This window comes from Dicentrarchus labrax, unplaced genomic scaffold (genome assembly GCF_905237075.1).
Source record: "Dicentrarchus labrax unplaced genomic scaffold, dlabrax2021, whole genome shotgun sequence".
Taxonomy (NCBI): Eukaryota; Metazoa; Chordata; class Actinopteri; family Moronidae; genus Dicentrarchus; species Dicentrarchus labrax.
This window is the reverse complement of record NW_026136707.1, coordinates 9685911-9699664: the sequence shown is the minus strand read 5'-3', so window position 1 is coordinate 9699664 and position 13754 is coordinate 9685911. Positions and strand designations below refer to the sequence as shown.

Genomic DNA, 13754 nt, shown 5'->3' with positions numbered 1-13754 from the left:
AATTTCCACTTTATATATGTCTGCATGTGCAGGATGGCAACAGCAAAAAACGTGTTTGGAGCAATCTGTTCATGCAGTTGTCCATTAAAGCCACAACATAAAATACAGGGTATAGTAAGCTGTCAGAGGCAAACACCTACTGTGAAATCAATGACAGATCTTTTTCACAGCCAGGAATTTTGACATATCATAGCAGGACAGGTGTTATTGGTGATGGCTGATTTCCATTTCGGTGTTTCAGGTCCAAGGTCCCTGTATTGTGCATGTTGCTTCACTTACTGGCATGGTTACTGAGAAACTAAAACTGAGCCATTATTAATGTTTCACCTGTCTTATTCCTGCAGTGACATGTCAACATTTCTGCAAAACTGCCTATTGAAGAGTCCCACAGGCTTAAAATGATTCAATCCACAGAGACCAGTGCAGCAATTTATTATTATTATTATTATTATTATTATTATTATTGTTATTATGGTTCTTGTATAACATAAATGTAGCTTTAAAATGTGCTGTTTTAACATAAAATAACATTAAATGATGAATAAAAGAACATTTTAATACCAATAAAATGCATTAAGTGTGTTACATATCAGTGAAATGAGCCATAGATAAACTGGTATATAAACAAAGAATATAAATCCTTTATGAAGGATGCATATAGTCTATATGTTACTCAACTATTATATATTTAAATATTGTTATTAAATATTATAATCCGCTGTCGCTACATTGTGACGTCGCGCGGCTGCAGATCGATCATCAGCTGCACGTGCCGGTCGGCAGAGGGAGCGCGAGGCGCTTACCGGGCCGCCGCTGACGGTGATGAAGGAAGGCTGGAGCATGCGCATGCGCACCGGCTACAGTCTCCGGCCCGGGTTTCCATGGTTACCACACAATAGGAGACGGGACAGGGGGCTGCGTGAAGGGGGGAGAGAGAGAGAGAGAGAGAGAGAGAGAGAGAGGGAGGGAGAGAACGACAGCAGCGGAGCGAAGGGGAGGAGAGGGGAGGAGGAGGTCTGCAGAGCCGCTTGACTGGACACACCGCTGCAAGCCCTTCCCAGACAGACAGGCAGGCAGACAGACAGACAGACAGACAGGGAGCTGCCGGACAGACACATAACATAGCAGAGGGCACGATTTAATTGCCCATTTGTTAATTGTTTAATTATCCCAAAACGAGTTTGGGAGCTTTCTTTGTTAAGTCGCTGACATTGTCATTAAAAACCCCTCACACTACTGGGCCTAAAAGATCATCTCTCTCTCTCTCTCTCTCTCTCTCTCTCTCTCTCTCTCTCTCTCTCCTTTTGTCCACCTTCCTTCCTTCCTTGGTTTTTTTTTTTTTTTTTTTTTAAGTAATGGCCTTTAAGAACAAAAGAAAGACCCTATTGGACATCTCTTCCTCTTCGGGGTTCATCGCGAGATAAAGCCAAAGAGCGAGTTATTCAGTCTGAAGCAGAACCTCTCCATACAGTAAAGGTGACTCTGGAAGGACTAGGCAACAGAGAGAGAGAGAGAGAGAGAGAGAGAGAGAGAGAGAGAGAGAGGGAAAGAGAGACCCTCCCTCTTGATCCCCTCCCTCTTCAGAGTTTTGGCCCTCTCTCTGCGCCTCTCTTCCTCCTTCTCCCTGCCTGACTACTCCCTCCTTCTCCTCCTCCTCCTCCTCTTCCTCCTCCTCCTCTTAGCCTCCCCCCCCCTCTCTCTCTCTCCTCATGCAAATCACGCCGTCTCCTCTCCCTTTTCTCTCACCCGACGTGCATCCCCTTCTCTCCGTGGCTCACCCCTCCGCTAAAAAATTGTGACTGTAAGACCGGAGAGGGGCAGAGAGAGAGAGATAGAGATAGAGAGAGAGAGAGAGAGAGAGGGAAAAAAGTGCAAGTCGTCTTAGAGGAAGAGGGGGAGTAGGTAGGGTGGGAGAGGGGAGGGAGGGGGGGCAAAAAAAAGAAAAAGGGGGCGAAAGGGGGTGGGGAAGAGGCGAGGGTACGCATCAATTTGTAGTCTTCAGTTGGCACCCCTGTTTTTTCCCCTGCAACGAATAGAAAGAGATTTTCTTCTGCATTTATTGTTATTATCGGAGCCCCGCTGCAATATGAGCCAGCAGCAGCCTCTGTTGACAGACGCCTGGGCTCTGAGGTGTGCGTGTCAGCGTGCAACATAAAACGACAAAACAGAGGGAGAGAAAGGAAAGGGAGAGAGTGAGAGTGAGAGCACGCATCGCTGGATATTATAGGTAAGGAGAAGGGAGGAAAAAAATGGATGCTTATACTCTATGTTGTTTGGAGCTATTCCTGCTGGCCACGTTTGTGCAACCTCCCTCCCATTTTTTTTTCCTTTCTCCCCCTTTTTCCCTTTGTGCGTTAATTATCATTACACTCCTGCGTTATGGTTAAATTATGTCCCGGTGAATTAATGTTAATAGGGTTGCACGACGCGCACCCACATTCCTGCGAGGAAAAAGAGAGAGGGGGGAAAGAAAGAGAGAGAGAGAGAGAGAGAGAGAGCCGGTGAGAAATGCTATGATTCGCCATTCCATATCATCTTTCTTTTTTTTTAAGATGTGCAGCGTCTAGAAAACAGCCCCTGCACAGGCATCCATTCTGATTGTGAACATGTATGTGCCGCTGTGCACGACTCTCTCCCCCCTCCTCTTCTCCGTCTGTAGGTTGCACCGTGTTTCCTGCCGGGGTAGTCTTGAGGGTTTTTTTCTCCCTCTGCATGTGTATCAATAACATTCGCAGGAAGAAAGAAGAGTCGTTGCGGTGCCCGCTCGCTGGTGATGTAAGCAGAGCAACTGCATGCTGCTGCTTTTTGCATCACATGCAGTTGGTCAATTTGTTGATAATGCATGTGTCTGTGTGTGTCTGTGTGTGTGTGTGTGTGTGTGTGTTTTGCAGCGGGACTGGGGTGATGTTAATGCTGATGTGTGTGTGTTAGTGATGTGTTTGCGTCCTAGTTGTTTACTGACCATGGCCAAGGACCTGCCAGCGGACCACAGACAGGGCCAGTAGCTGCCACCTGTAACTGAGATGCATGATGTATACAGTAACCCACTGGGCGCTGAATGTTTCTACTCCTGCGTGAATAACTTAGTCATGTGTATATTAATCAGGCTGCACACACACACACACACACACACACTGCATTGCCTATAAATACATGTGCCATCCTTTATGCATATGAGGTGTGAACAGTGATTGTGACTGTTCAGATTTTTACTCTTAAGACAGATTGGATCAGTCACTGCAGCATGCACTAATAATTAATGCATAGCCATGTGTAGTGGAGCTGGATTTACAGGAGCTTGTCTGCTTTGACACACACACACAGGTCGGTGTGTGTGTCTGTGTGTGTGTGTGTGTGTGTGTGTAGCTACTATATGTATTGGCTGCATAGCAGAGTGTGCAATAGCTCTGCTAACTGCCAAATATATCCTTTTTTCATCCAGTGGTGTGCACTATTTATATCCTTATTCAATATACATGAGACATTTTTTCATCGTAGTGGTACATAAATGAATGAATGAATGAATGAATGAATGAATGAATGAATGAATGAATGGATGGATGGATGGATTAGAGGAGGCCTCCTGGCAAAGTAGTCCACCTATGTTGTCAGGCACACCCAAACGGATAAAGGGATATTGACACCGTGCATTCCCCCTAATGGTTGGCTGGCTGGATAAATTAGTATGTGATTCTTCCAGCCATAACCAGGTCATGTGGGTTTACCACAAGTGGCTGTGGGTTTGGGCTGTTGTGGTGAAGGTGGAAGGAAGGAAGGGTAAGGAAGGAGAAGGAGGGAGGGAGGGAGGGAGGGAGGGGGGGGGGGTGTGGTTCACAAGATGTTTGCTGGAGTCTTCTTCCATCCAAAATGCAGTCTACCAATCAGCACCTTCTCTTCCCCCGCTCTTATTATCTGTTGTTTCTATGCTATAGCTCCCAATTATTTACTCTACTCAAACCAGTGCGTTGTGTGAGTGGGTTCACCTATTGTGCCTGTGGGTTTTTTTTTTTTTCCCTGCTGTGGTGAAGACACAAGGCAGAGAGGAAACAGTTTTGAGTGCGGTGGAAAGCAGTTGTGCCAATACAGTGTGAAGCATGCTGGGAATTTAAATATTGTAACAGTGCTTTTGCAGTTTTAAACTCGGCTGTTTTCATAATGTCACAAAGTCGTGAACGCCACGCTCGATGCAGATAGCAGGCAATAGTGCTCCTCGCTGCATCCTTACATGAACTAATGTTTGTTAGCGAACCATTTGCTTTCTCTGTAGGATTTCCATGCAGATAAAGACTGAATAATGCTGTCTTTTGTTTATGCTTCTTTACAGGTTTTTGGTAGGTCTCATGGTGTAACACACAGCCCAGTCAGTAACAGGAACCAGTTCAGTCCCTGCAATGGCTTGTGTTGTAAAATGGACGTTTTAAAGAAGATATAATGAAAACACGGACACACAAAGAATCGGTATGAACGAGGCCTACGTCAAATTTGTCATAGTAACGTCAGGGATTATTGTACCTGCTTCATTCTTGTACTGTATGTAATGCATTCGGGAGCATGGTTACATCATAATTAGTTCAATATGTGATAGTATTTCAAAATAACAGGGATGACTATGATGTAGATTATTTATTTGGTTGTGAGATTGCACATTTATATTGTTCTCTTTGCTCTGCTTACAATTTCTCTCCCTCTTCTTCTGTCCTTCTGCCTTCTCTCTATTATGCCCTGCTCTTCCTTTCACCTCCCTCCTCTTTTTATTGTTGTTCCTCACTTGTTGCCCTTGATACGTTCCACCTTGAATTGAACGAACTTGACATTCTTTGGCTTATATTTTGGCTCTATTTTCACTGCAAACACACATTATTACATCTTATTTCTCTCAGTATATCTCCTCATTCCTGTAACTCTATCTTGTTTTAACAATTAATGCTTCTCCCCCTCCCTTCCATATTTTTTCTCCTCTTTTTGCTGGACTTTGGGTTTTGCAGATGCCCATGCGCAGTGGGCGACGGCGGGGGGCAAGTGAGGAGAGAAGGGGTAGACGCCCACACCCCAGCCCCAGTCGCCCTGAACGCAACGATAGACAGACGGTTAGAGCCTACCTCTTTTGTCTCTTTTTCTTAACTGTTGTTTTGGCCAGAAGTTTATGTGTTCGTATGAAAGTACAAGAGTCATGAAGAATAAAAAACTGTCTCTGTGTATTAAATTTTGTGTGTGTATGTATGTGTGTGTGCTCTGTGTATGAGTCATCAGTATGATTGCCACAGACATACCCTTGCAGTGTCAGTATTGTTCGATAGTGTGTTTTACAGCTTAGCACTTCGAAATCTTTGATGTTTTGCGTATGACATTGATGTTTTGCGTGCGTGTGCGTGCATGCAAGTGTGGCTTTGTTCTAAAAACAGTCGTAGGCTTGTTAGGGATTCAGAGACATCACTACAGAATTAAAAGTCTTGTGTTGTTTTAGCAAAGAGGTGCTGGTGAGGAATTGGCTGGAAATCGCTTCAGTCGCAGATCACAAGGGCATGATTCATCAGAGAGTGAGGGGGAGGAACTTGTGTCTCCTCCAAAGAGGCAGAAAGTTCAGGTTTGTGTTACATTTCATCAACCTGTTATATAAAGACTAATTATAAAGCTTTGATTCAGCTAAATCACCTAAATGGCTCTGTCTAAGCTATTAAGAGTTACATTCTTTGTTTCTTCAAATATACACACAGCCAACATTACCACATATACAAAATTTACATTTTTACCTCATCCACAAATGATCTTTTCTTGTAAGGATTCGGCCTCTACCCCAAACCCTCCAACATCAACACACTCGACTGACAGCTCAGCTCCTTCCACGGTTCCACCTCCGACCTCAGTTGCCAGCCAATCCCGTGAGAGTGACAACGAAGATGGCCAATCCCAGGGCAGTAGGAGTTCAGTTGTAGGGAGCCTGGCCAATAGCAGCAGTAGTCTGAGCAGTGGGCGGGATATAGACCAGGACAATCGTTCCTCATCCCCAAGTCTCTCCGCTTCCCCTTTGGGTAGCCTGGACTCTGATTCCGATGGCCCCGACTCACCAAAGCAAGGAGAGAGGGAACGAGAGAAAGGCAAGGAGGGAGGAGCTGGCAAGGTTTCAGGAGAGGACAGGAGAGCGCTACGAGAGGGGAGAGGGGATGAGTCCTGTGGAGATGGAGAAAAGCGGGATGTGGACGCACGAATTGAAGACTGTCCGTCTCTTAAGCCCCCCTCCACTCCATGCTCTTCCTCTGGTCTGACTCCCTCTCTCCGTGGAGCAGGGGATTCATCCAATGACAGCAATAGCGGGAGGAAGTCCTATTTCTCCCTGGACTCCAAATTAATGTGTAAAGTTGAGTATGGTGTTGACGGTGCACTTAGTGGCAACAGAATGAATTCCAAAGCCAGCACGCAGTGTGTGACCAAGACAACTATCTCGGGAGGAGATTTTTCCCATAACAGCCCCAACCTTCCCCACTCTTTGCCCCCTCCTCTTCCTCCACCACCTGCGCTAAAGCCCTTGGAGCTTGGGGGACAAAACCTGCCTGCTGAGGTTAAGACAGAAAGGGACAAAATAGAAAAGGCAGACAAACTCCTGGACAAGGCTCAGTCCACTCCTCCTTCTCTGTTGCCACAGACCGGCCCACAGCCACAGTCCCAGTCCCAGTCTCAGACCCAACCCTCGGCCCACCCTCACCACTACAGCTCCACCAGCTGGCAGGGTGGTACAGCAACTGGTTGCCAAGGGAGCTGGGGCTACACCCGTTACCCTGGAAACCACCACCCACACCAACCACAGCACCAGCCCCCAGTGCAGCAGCAGCAACTTCCCTCTGTTTACAACCCTCCGTCCTCTCGCCACTCCTCCTCCCACCCCTCTTACCTCCCCCATCCTCATCCCCACCCCCACAGGGAGTACCTTCCCAGGTACGCTGGAGGGGGAGGGGACAGAGAGAGGGGGGCCGCAGGAGAGAGGGAGAGGGGAGTGAGGGGGGAGTGTGGGGGGAGGGAGATCAACAGGGAGTTCTCTGCTCCCATTGGCAACAGCAGCAACAATAGTAGCGGGGGTAATGGTAATAGTACTTGTGGTGGGATGGCTGGGTCCAATAGCATTCAAAGCAGGGAGTTTGGGGGTCTTTCAGTGGGTCAGAACCGGGACTTCCAAGGTTCTGGAAGAGATGGACCTAACTTAGGTCCTGAAAGACGAGACTTTGGTCCAGCTTTCAGAGACAGAGAGCGAGAAAGGGACAGGGAACGGGATGCAGGGAGGGAGTTTCCTTTGCCAAACCAAAACCAGAGTAGAGACTTTGGCCCCAATGGAACTGGAGGGGGGCATCCCAGAGACAAAGATGGAGGCAGATGGGGTGAGTTTGGGGGCCAGACAAGAGAGGTTGTAGGCAACAGTAACCCAAACAACAACTCCATCCCCCAGGGAAACACCCCAAGTTCAACCAGCGGGCTACCTGTCACCCCCATGCTGAACCGGGACCCACCTGCATCGCCCCAAAACAACCCCAGTCACCCTTCCCATTCCTCCCTGCCCCCACACCCCCACCCACATCCGCCAAATTCATCCAGCCGAGACTTCCCTCCTCCCATGGACCAAGCACAAACCCCCTCCTCTGGATCAGACCACTTTCACAGAGAATATCCATCCACTGGAGGAAAAGACTTTCCTGCTGGGGCGCCTTCTTCCACTGGCACAAATCGAGAGTACCTCAGTCCCCCTGGGGTGACCCCAAACCTGGGACGAGAGTATTCAGGGCCTGGAGGAACCCATCACCCCCACCCACCTCACCCCCACTACCAGTCTGGGCCCAGAGACAGAGAGAGAGACTCAAACCTGCGAGAGTCCACTCTGTACCAAAATCGGGGAGGCCCAAATCAACCTCCTGCACTCTCTCCTTCCTCCTCCTCTAGTCATCATGGACACCCTCCGAATGCTCCTTACCCACCTCCACCCCCTCAGCCTCCTCTACCCCAACCTCAAACTTCCCACACTCAGCCACCTCCATCAGGTATGGCACCCAATGTACGCCCCCCTCATTACCAGTCCTCCGCCCAGACTCCTCCAACACCCTTATCTCCATTACCGAGCCCATCCACAAATCAGATTGGAGGCTTTTCATCTTTTCCCCCTGGCTCCTCCTCTGGGCCTAACATGCCACTTCCTGGGCCGGGCGCGTCATCCAGCTGTTCACCCGGATGTCGCCCCTCCCCTTTTCATGGCACTTTGAACAGCCACCCTCCGTTCAGTGGAACGTACCACTCCAACGGGAACAGCGGCAGTAACATGGCCAACAGCAATAGCAACAGTAGCGCGCCTAATAGCAGCAATACCAACTCACAATCACTCTCGCCTCAAAATGTTTCGAAAGGACCTCCACCTCTTAGTAACTCGGCAAACAACAGCAACAGCATTTCAACCCCTGCTTCTAGTTCTTCACTCCCGGGTGGAGACGGACATTCGGATTCAGGCCCACCTCCCACACCTGTTATCAAAGAGGAGCCAATAGAAGACAGGGAAGAGAGTGAAAGCCCACCACCCGTGTTGAGAAGCCCCTCTCCTGAACCCAAACCTGTAGACATTCCCATCCACGCCAGTCAGTCAGCACGGTAAGGCCAAATGACATCATCCTCCTATTTGAGATCCAGGCCCTCTTTATGTGATCAGTAATTAACAGTAATGGTAACTGTTATGATGGTGATTCTGACTCCTGATGGTCGTAGTCATGATGTATTAAACCGCTGTATCACTCGTGTCTAGGTTTCACAAGGTCCTTGACCGTGGCAGCGGGAACTCCTGTGCCCGCAGTGACGTTCTCTTTGTGCCGTTGGACGGCTCCAAACTGTGGAAGAAGAGGAATGAGGTGATTGAAAGGGCACGCAGGGAGGTCGAGCAGCGGGCCAGAGACCTAAGAGAAAAAGAGAGGGAACGAGAGAGGGAGCGTGAGCGTGAGAGGGAACTGGATCGACATCTACAGGTGTGCACATTTGAGCGTGATAATTATGTAGCGTGTCAGATTTAATGGATTTGTTGTAGATTAAATTGATCACTTTAATGTGAGGGGAGTAAAACGGATCAGGGCAGACGTGATTTACTGTCTTTTACTGTTTTCTTTGCAGCAACAGAAGGATGTCAACGCCGCTGGAGGGGGTCGCCAGGGCTCCTCTCTGTTCTTCCCCTCCTCTTCTTCGATCATCCTCGACCCTTCATCTTCTTCCTCGTCTTCCTCGGGGAACTCTGTCTCCTGCCCTCCCCCTCACCCCCAGCATCACCCCTCACACCCTCATGCTCATCTTGCTCCGGCACACCATCTCCACCCCACCCTCGCTCACTCTATCCCCCACTCCCTCCTCCTGCCATCTATGGGTGGGGCCACCACAGTGGTTGGCCCTCAGGGAGCCCTGGGAATAGGTTTAGGAGGTCCATATTTGGGCCCTGACACCCCAGCGCTAAGAACCCTGAGCGAGTATGCTCGCCCTCATGCTATGTCTCCACTGGGGGCAGCAAGTCGTGCCCAGGCACACCACCAACAAGTTCACCACGGCCACCCCCATGTCCACCCTTCATTCTTCCTTCCCCAGTTCCAAAATCATGCTTTAGGCCACCCACATCACCTGCCTACTGATGCAGCTACAGCTGCAGCCATCTTGGGTTTTTTGTATGGTGGCAGCCTTGAAGGCGGTCCAGGTGTTGGCGGCCATGCTGGGGTGGCAGGAGGCCCAATACCTGGAGGGATCGGGGGTGCGGGGTTAGGTGGAGTTGGCTTTCCGCATGCAGTGGCTGCACATAGAGATCGAATAAAGCCAGGATTTGAATTTAAGAGTGATGAGCGGGTTTACCCACCAGGGTCCATACCTGATCCCGCAGCTCTTGCCCTTGCTCACTCTCATTCTCATCATGCCCATGCCCATGCCCATGCCCATGCCCATGCCCATGCCAATGCTCAAGCGCATGCACACTCCCTGCTCCTGGGAGGAGGTGCAGTGGGAGCTAATGAGGTGTCACTCTATGGCACTCCTCCTCCCCCATCTCCTGCTGGCCCCCCACACCTCCAGAACCCAACTCTGGCACAAGTAACTCGACCTCCGAACCCTCCTGCCCCTCAGTCCCTGTCCAATCCACCCCCTTCATCTCTCCTCACACCCTCTCTCCCCTCTCACCCATCATCTGCACCACCGGCTGCCCCCCCAGCTCCAGCAGGGCCTGCTGCTCCTTCACCAGCTCCTCCTCCACCTGCTCCGCCGACCTCCAATGCCGCCTCACTCCATCACCCAGTCCCCCATTCTTCTTTTCCCAGCTCCCTGTCCTCTCATCTGCCACCAGCCCCTGCCCCAGCCGCTCCCCCTGAGACCTACCCCACTCCCACTCGCTCTCCTGCCTCTTACGAGCGAGATAGGAGTGGAGAAAGAGAGCGGGAGAGGGAGAGAGACAGAGCAACTTTGCCGGCCTTTGGGGACAGAGAGCGAGAAAGAGAAAGGGAGAGAGAAAGGGGAGGAAGTGGTGGAGGCGGAGGAGGAGGAGGAGGAGCAGGAGGGGGAAGTGGAGGAGGAACCGGTGGAGGAGGTGGAGGAGAGAATCTGGGGCGTCTTCAGATGTTAAACGTGACACCTCATCATCACCAGCATTCACACATCCACTCACATCTTCACCTGCACCAGCAAGACACAGGTACCCACTGCTACTAACAATGTTGTCATTATAAGTATCTGCCTCATACTGTGTGTACTACAATATTAAAGGATCAGGCTATAATCTTTAGGCCGTAGACCTCCTTTGTTGTCCAAAAACTGTGAAAGACAAGTCGAAGAGACACACCGTTGCACTGGACGACGACATGTTCCTTCTTTATGATGAACATCGGCACTGTAGTTTATTTTTTGCGTCAGCCAAACACACAAAATGTGCCTTAATCCCGCTGCTGAAAATAATCCCAAACAAATGCACTATACTTGCATTACATTTGCTAAAAACTACAATGCCTGTCTGTGTTAGGAGATTACTGAGTCTTTACTATACTATATATTTGTGACACATTTTTAAAGATTTATATCTTCAGTAGGAATAAATAGGCTCTGGGTTGTTTGTCACCGACAGGGAAGTGGGAATGTATTTAGAGACGTCCAAACACATGATGGTTTTGGTCTTTTTTAATGGGAGTTGTGGACAGTAAGAAACACTAGGAACAATGCCAGCTGTATCCTTCAATTCAAATACAAATCATTTTTGTATTTGTATTTCAGCATTGAAAAAATTCTGGTGATATTTAAATTGTTCTTTTATCGCAGGAGATGTTTGTTAACTCAGATCTCAGTTTGATGTATGAAAAACAAGAGAAGCCTTTTGTCTCTTTGAAAGAACTCTTTAAATGTACATATTCATGTACGAAATTCACATTTACAGTAGGCACAATGGGAGGTGTTTATACACGTTAACATTTAACCAAAATGGAGAGAAAAACAATTGCACATACTGCGTTAAACATCCACTTTAACAAAAGCCATTATTTTATCCAAATTAATCCAGACTTCTGAGACTTTCTTAAATGCCTTTTCATGCAGTGTGCAGCATCTTGAATTTGAATTTTAGGCAGAATTCATTGACCCTTATTGAATATATCCTGTATTTCCTATTACATCACTGGCATCCAGCGACGGGCGGGGTTCACCCCCTGATGGACCCGTTGGCGTCGGGGTCTCCTTTGGCACGCCTCCCTTACCCAGGAGCCACACTAGGCACCCCCATCCTGGCTCACCCCCTCACTGACAGCGAGGTGCTCCGCCAACAGCTGTTCGGTGAGGAGAAGGCTCCTCGTCCATGTACTTGTTCAGTTTTTTTCTCTAAAAACTCAACAGTGTTGAAAGTTTACGAAGAGACTTTTTGAATATAACGATGATGATTGACCTCGGTCCCCTTTCTTTCTCCGTTTTCCTTTTGTATCCCCACCTGCTCTTCTTTCTTCTCTGTTTCGTTTACAGGTGCTCCTTTCCGTGACCTGCCCCAGCCGTCCTCCCTCACTGGTCCCATGTCAGCAGCCCATCAGCTCCAGGCCATGCAGCAGGCCCAGAGCGCAGAGCTGCAGATCCAGAGACTGGCCCTGGAACAACAGTGGATCCATCACCATCACCACCACTCCCTCACCCAGGACGAGTATTACAGGTACAGGCACTGGGTGTGTTTGTGGGATGTAATTGCAACTTGTAATGTAGCAGAGGCCGAATATTTTATGTAACATTGCAACTAACAATTGTTTTTATTGTTGATTCATCTGTTTTAAAAAATATTTCATATAATTAAATAGTGTCTGTTTATTAAAATCATGAAAAATGCCCATCAAAACTGACATTTGTCAACCCTGGACATGTCCATTAGTGGTTACAAGTGCTAACCTACCAAAGAAAAAAAAAGTTTGAAAGCAAAAATGTGTTTTCTCTAGCCATAAGTATGAAGAAAAACATAATCTCTACATATTTGAATCCTGAAAAATGCAATCTATGTTACATGTATCCCAAAACCTGCAATCACTATCCCTATCACCTGCAATCGTGTGAAATGAAAATGAACCCCAACCTTAGCTGTGACCTCTTTGCACCCTAACATGCTTTCTCCTTTGACCTTTTTAGTCACCTGAAGAAAGAAAGTGACAAGACCCTGTGAGGGAGGGGCACGACAAAGAGCAGCATGGAGAAAGTCGAGGGAGAATGTGTGCAAAATTAAAGGAATAACGCTAAACAAAAGCACTGACAACAATGAAGGAAACAAAGACTCAAAACAAAAGCTGGACTAATGGACAAGGGAATTCACTGAAGAAAACAGGAAGATTTTGAAGGATTAACAAAAGAGGGAGGAAGGCGTAAAAGTGTTGCACACAGTCCCTGCTAAACTGCACCACGTTGAAGGTCCAGGACTCCAGCGCTTCCCTGCATAATGTTCTCAAACTCCAGTCCTGTTTTGTATCGTGCTCTGTACAGTATATTAGATGGAGGCGGCAATAGTGAAGTACAGTATGTGTAAAATACTTGATGCCAGAAGGAATGTGTACATGAGTCTCTTTTATGTCATTGCATGTAGCTAGGCGCTTATTCTGAACTGGTGGAACTTTTGGTTCTATTTTTAGTAATTCCCCCCTCTTTTGTATCTGAGGGGCGTTCTATATGCATGAGACCAGCAATTTAGTGTTACGTTATGTTTATGATCAATAGTATTGTTATTATGATTAATGTTGTCTGTTTGTTGATAATGATATAATTATATATACAGTACATATTATTTGTATTATTTTTTTACATTTTCATGGTATGGCAGTTGGTTTTTATTTTTTATTTTTATTTTCAATTTACCTTGTGAAACAAGATGCAAATGAAGGCAAAAAAATCTGGAAATAAATTATAATCTTTTTTTGCTAGTCTCTTGCGTATTCATGCGTACCCTATTTTTTTTTTCTCTCTCTCACATACATTCAGACTATTTGCCCTTTCTTTGTTTTATACAAGTCACTCATGCACAAAGCATATCAAATTCCTCACTCTCCTCCCCCCCCCCCCTTCTTCTCTCTTTTGGACTCCCCCCCACCCCCTCCTCTTTCTCTCCATCGGTCTGTCCCTCCTCCTCCTCTCTTGGTGAGTGTAGCTAATAGGAGACACATGGGATGAGTGTGAGACATGGGAGTTGAGTCGCTCCAGTGAACACCAGCCACCCTGTAGAGCGAGCATTCCTTACTGCACTGTAAAAATGAAAAGAGAAAAAA

General features: G+C 47.7%; 1 protein-coding gene across 5 annotated transcripts; it reads left to right on the top strand.

The window, feature by feature from the left end:
* Positions 1-1944: 1944 nt before the first annotated feature.
* atn1 (atrophin 1) lies at positions 1945-13405 on the top strand. 5 transcript variants are annotated; one of them, XM_051405990.1, is made up of 10 exons: positions 1946-2227; positions 4325-4458; positions 4986-5087; positions 5465-5584; positions 5780-8619; positions 8771-8987; positions 9130-10678; positions 11659-11802; positions 11986-12166; positions 12631-13405. In XM_051405990.1, the coding sequence occupies exons 2-10, from the start codon at positions 4432-4434 to the stop codon at positions 12662-12664; spliced, it is 5214 nt and encodes a 1737-aa protein (XP_051261950.1). In that variant the 5' UTR covers positions 1946-2227; positions 4325-4431; the 3' UTR covers positions 12665-13405. The 5 variants fall into 5 exon arrangements, 4 of the variants coding, with proteins under 4 accessions (XP_051261951.1, XP_051261950.1, XP_051261948.1 ...); XM_051405988.1 differs by having other exon boundaries at positions 11659-11826; XM_051405989.1 differs by lacking the exon at positions 1946-2227 and adding an exon at positions 2256-2775 and having other exon boundaries at positions 11659-11826.
* The last annotated feature ends 349 nt before the right edge of the window (positions 13406-13754 follow it).

Coding starts and splice junctions, on each gene's coding strand:
- atn1 (XM_051405988.1), top strand. CDS start 4,432: ATGAAAACACGGACACACAAAGAATCG. Junction 8,620..8,770: donor CACGCCAGTCAGTCAGCACG/GTAAGGCCAAAT, acceptor ACTCGTGTCTAG/GTTTCACAAGGTCCTTGACC. Junction 10,679..11,658: donor CCTGCACCAGCAAGACACAG/GTACCCACTGCT, acceptor ACTGGCATCCAG/CGACGGGCGGGGTTCACCCC.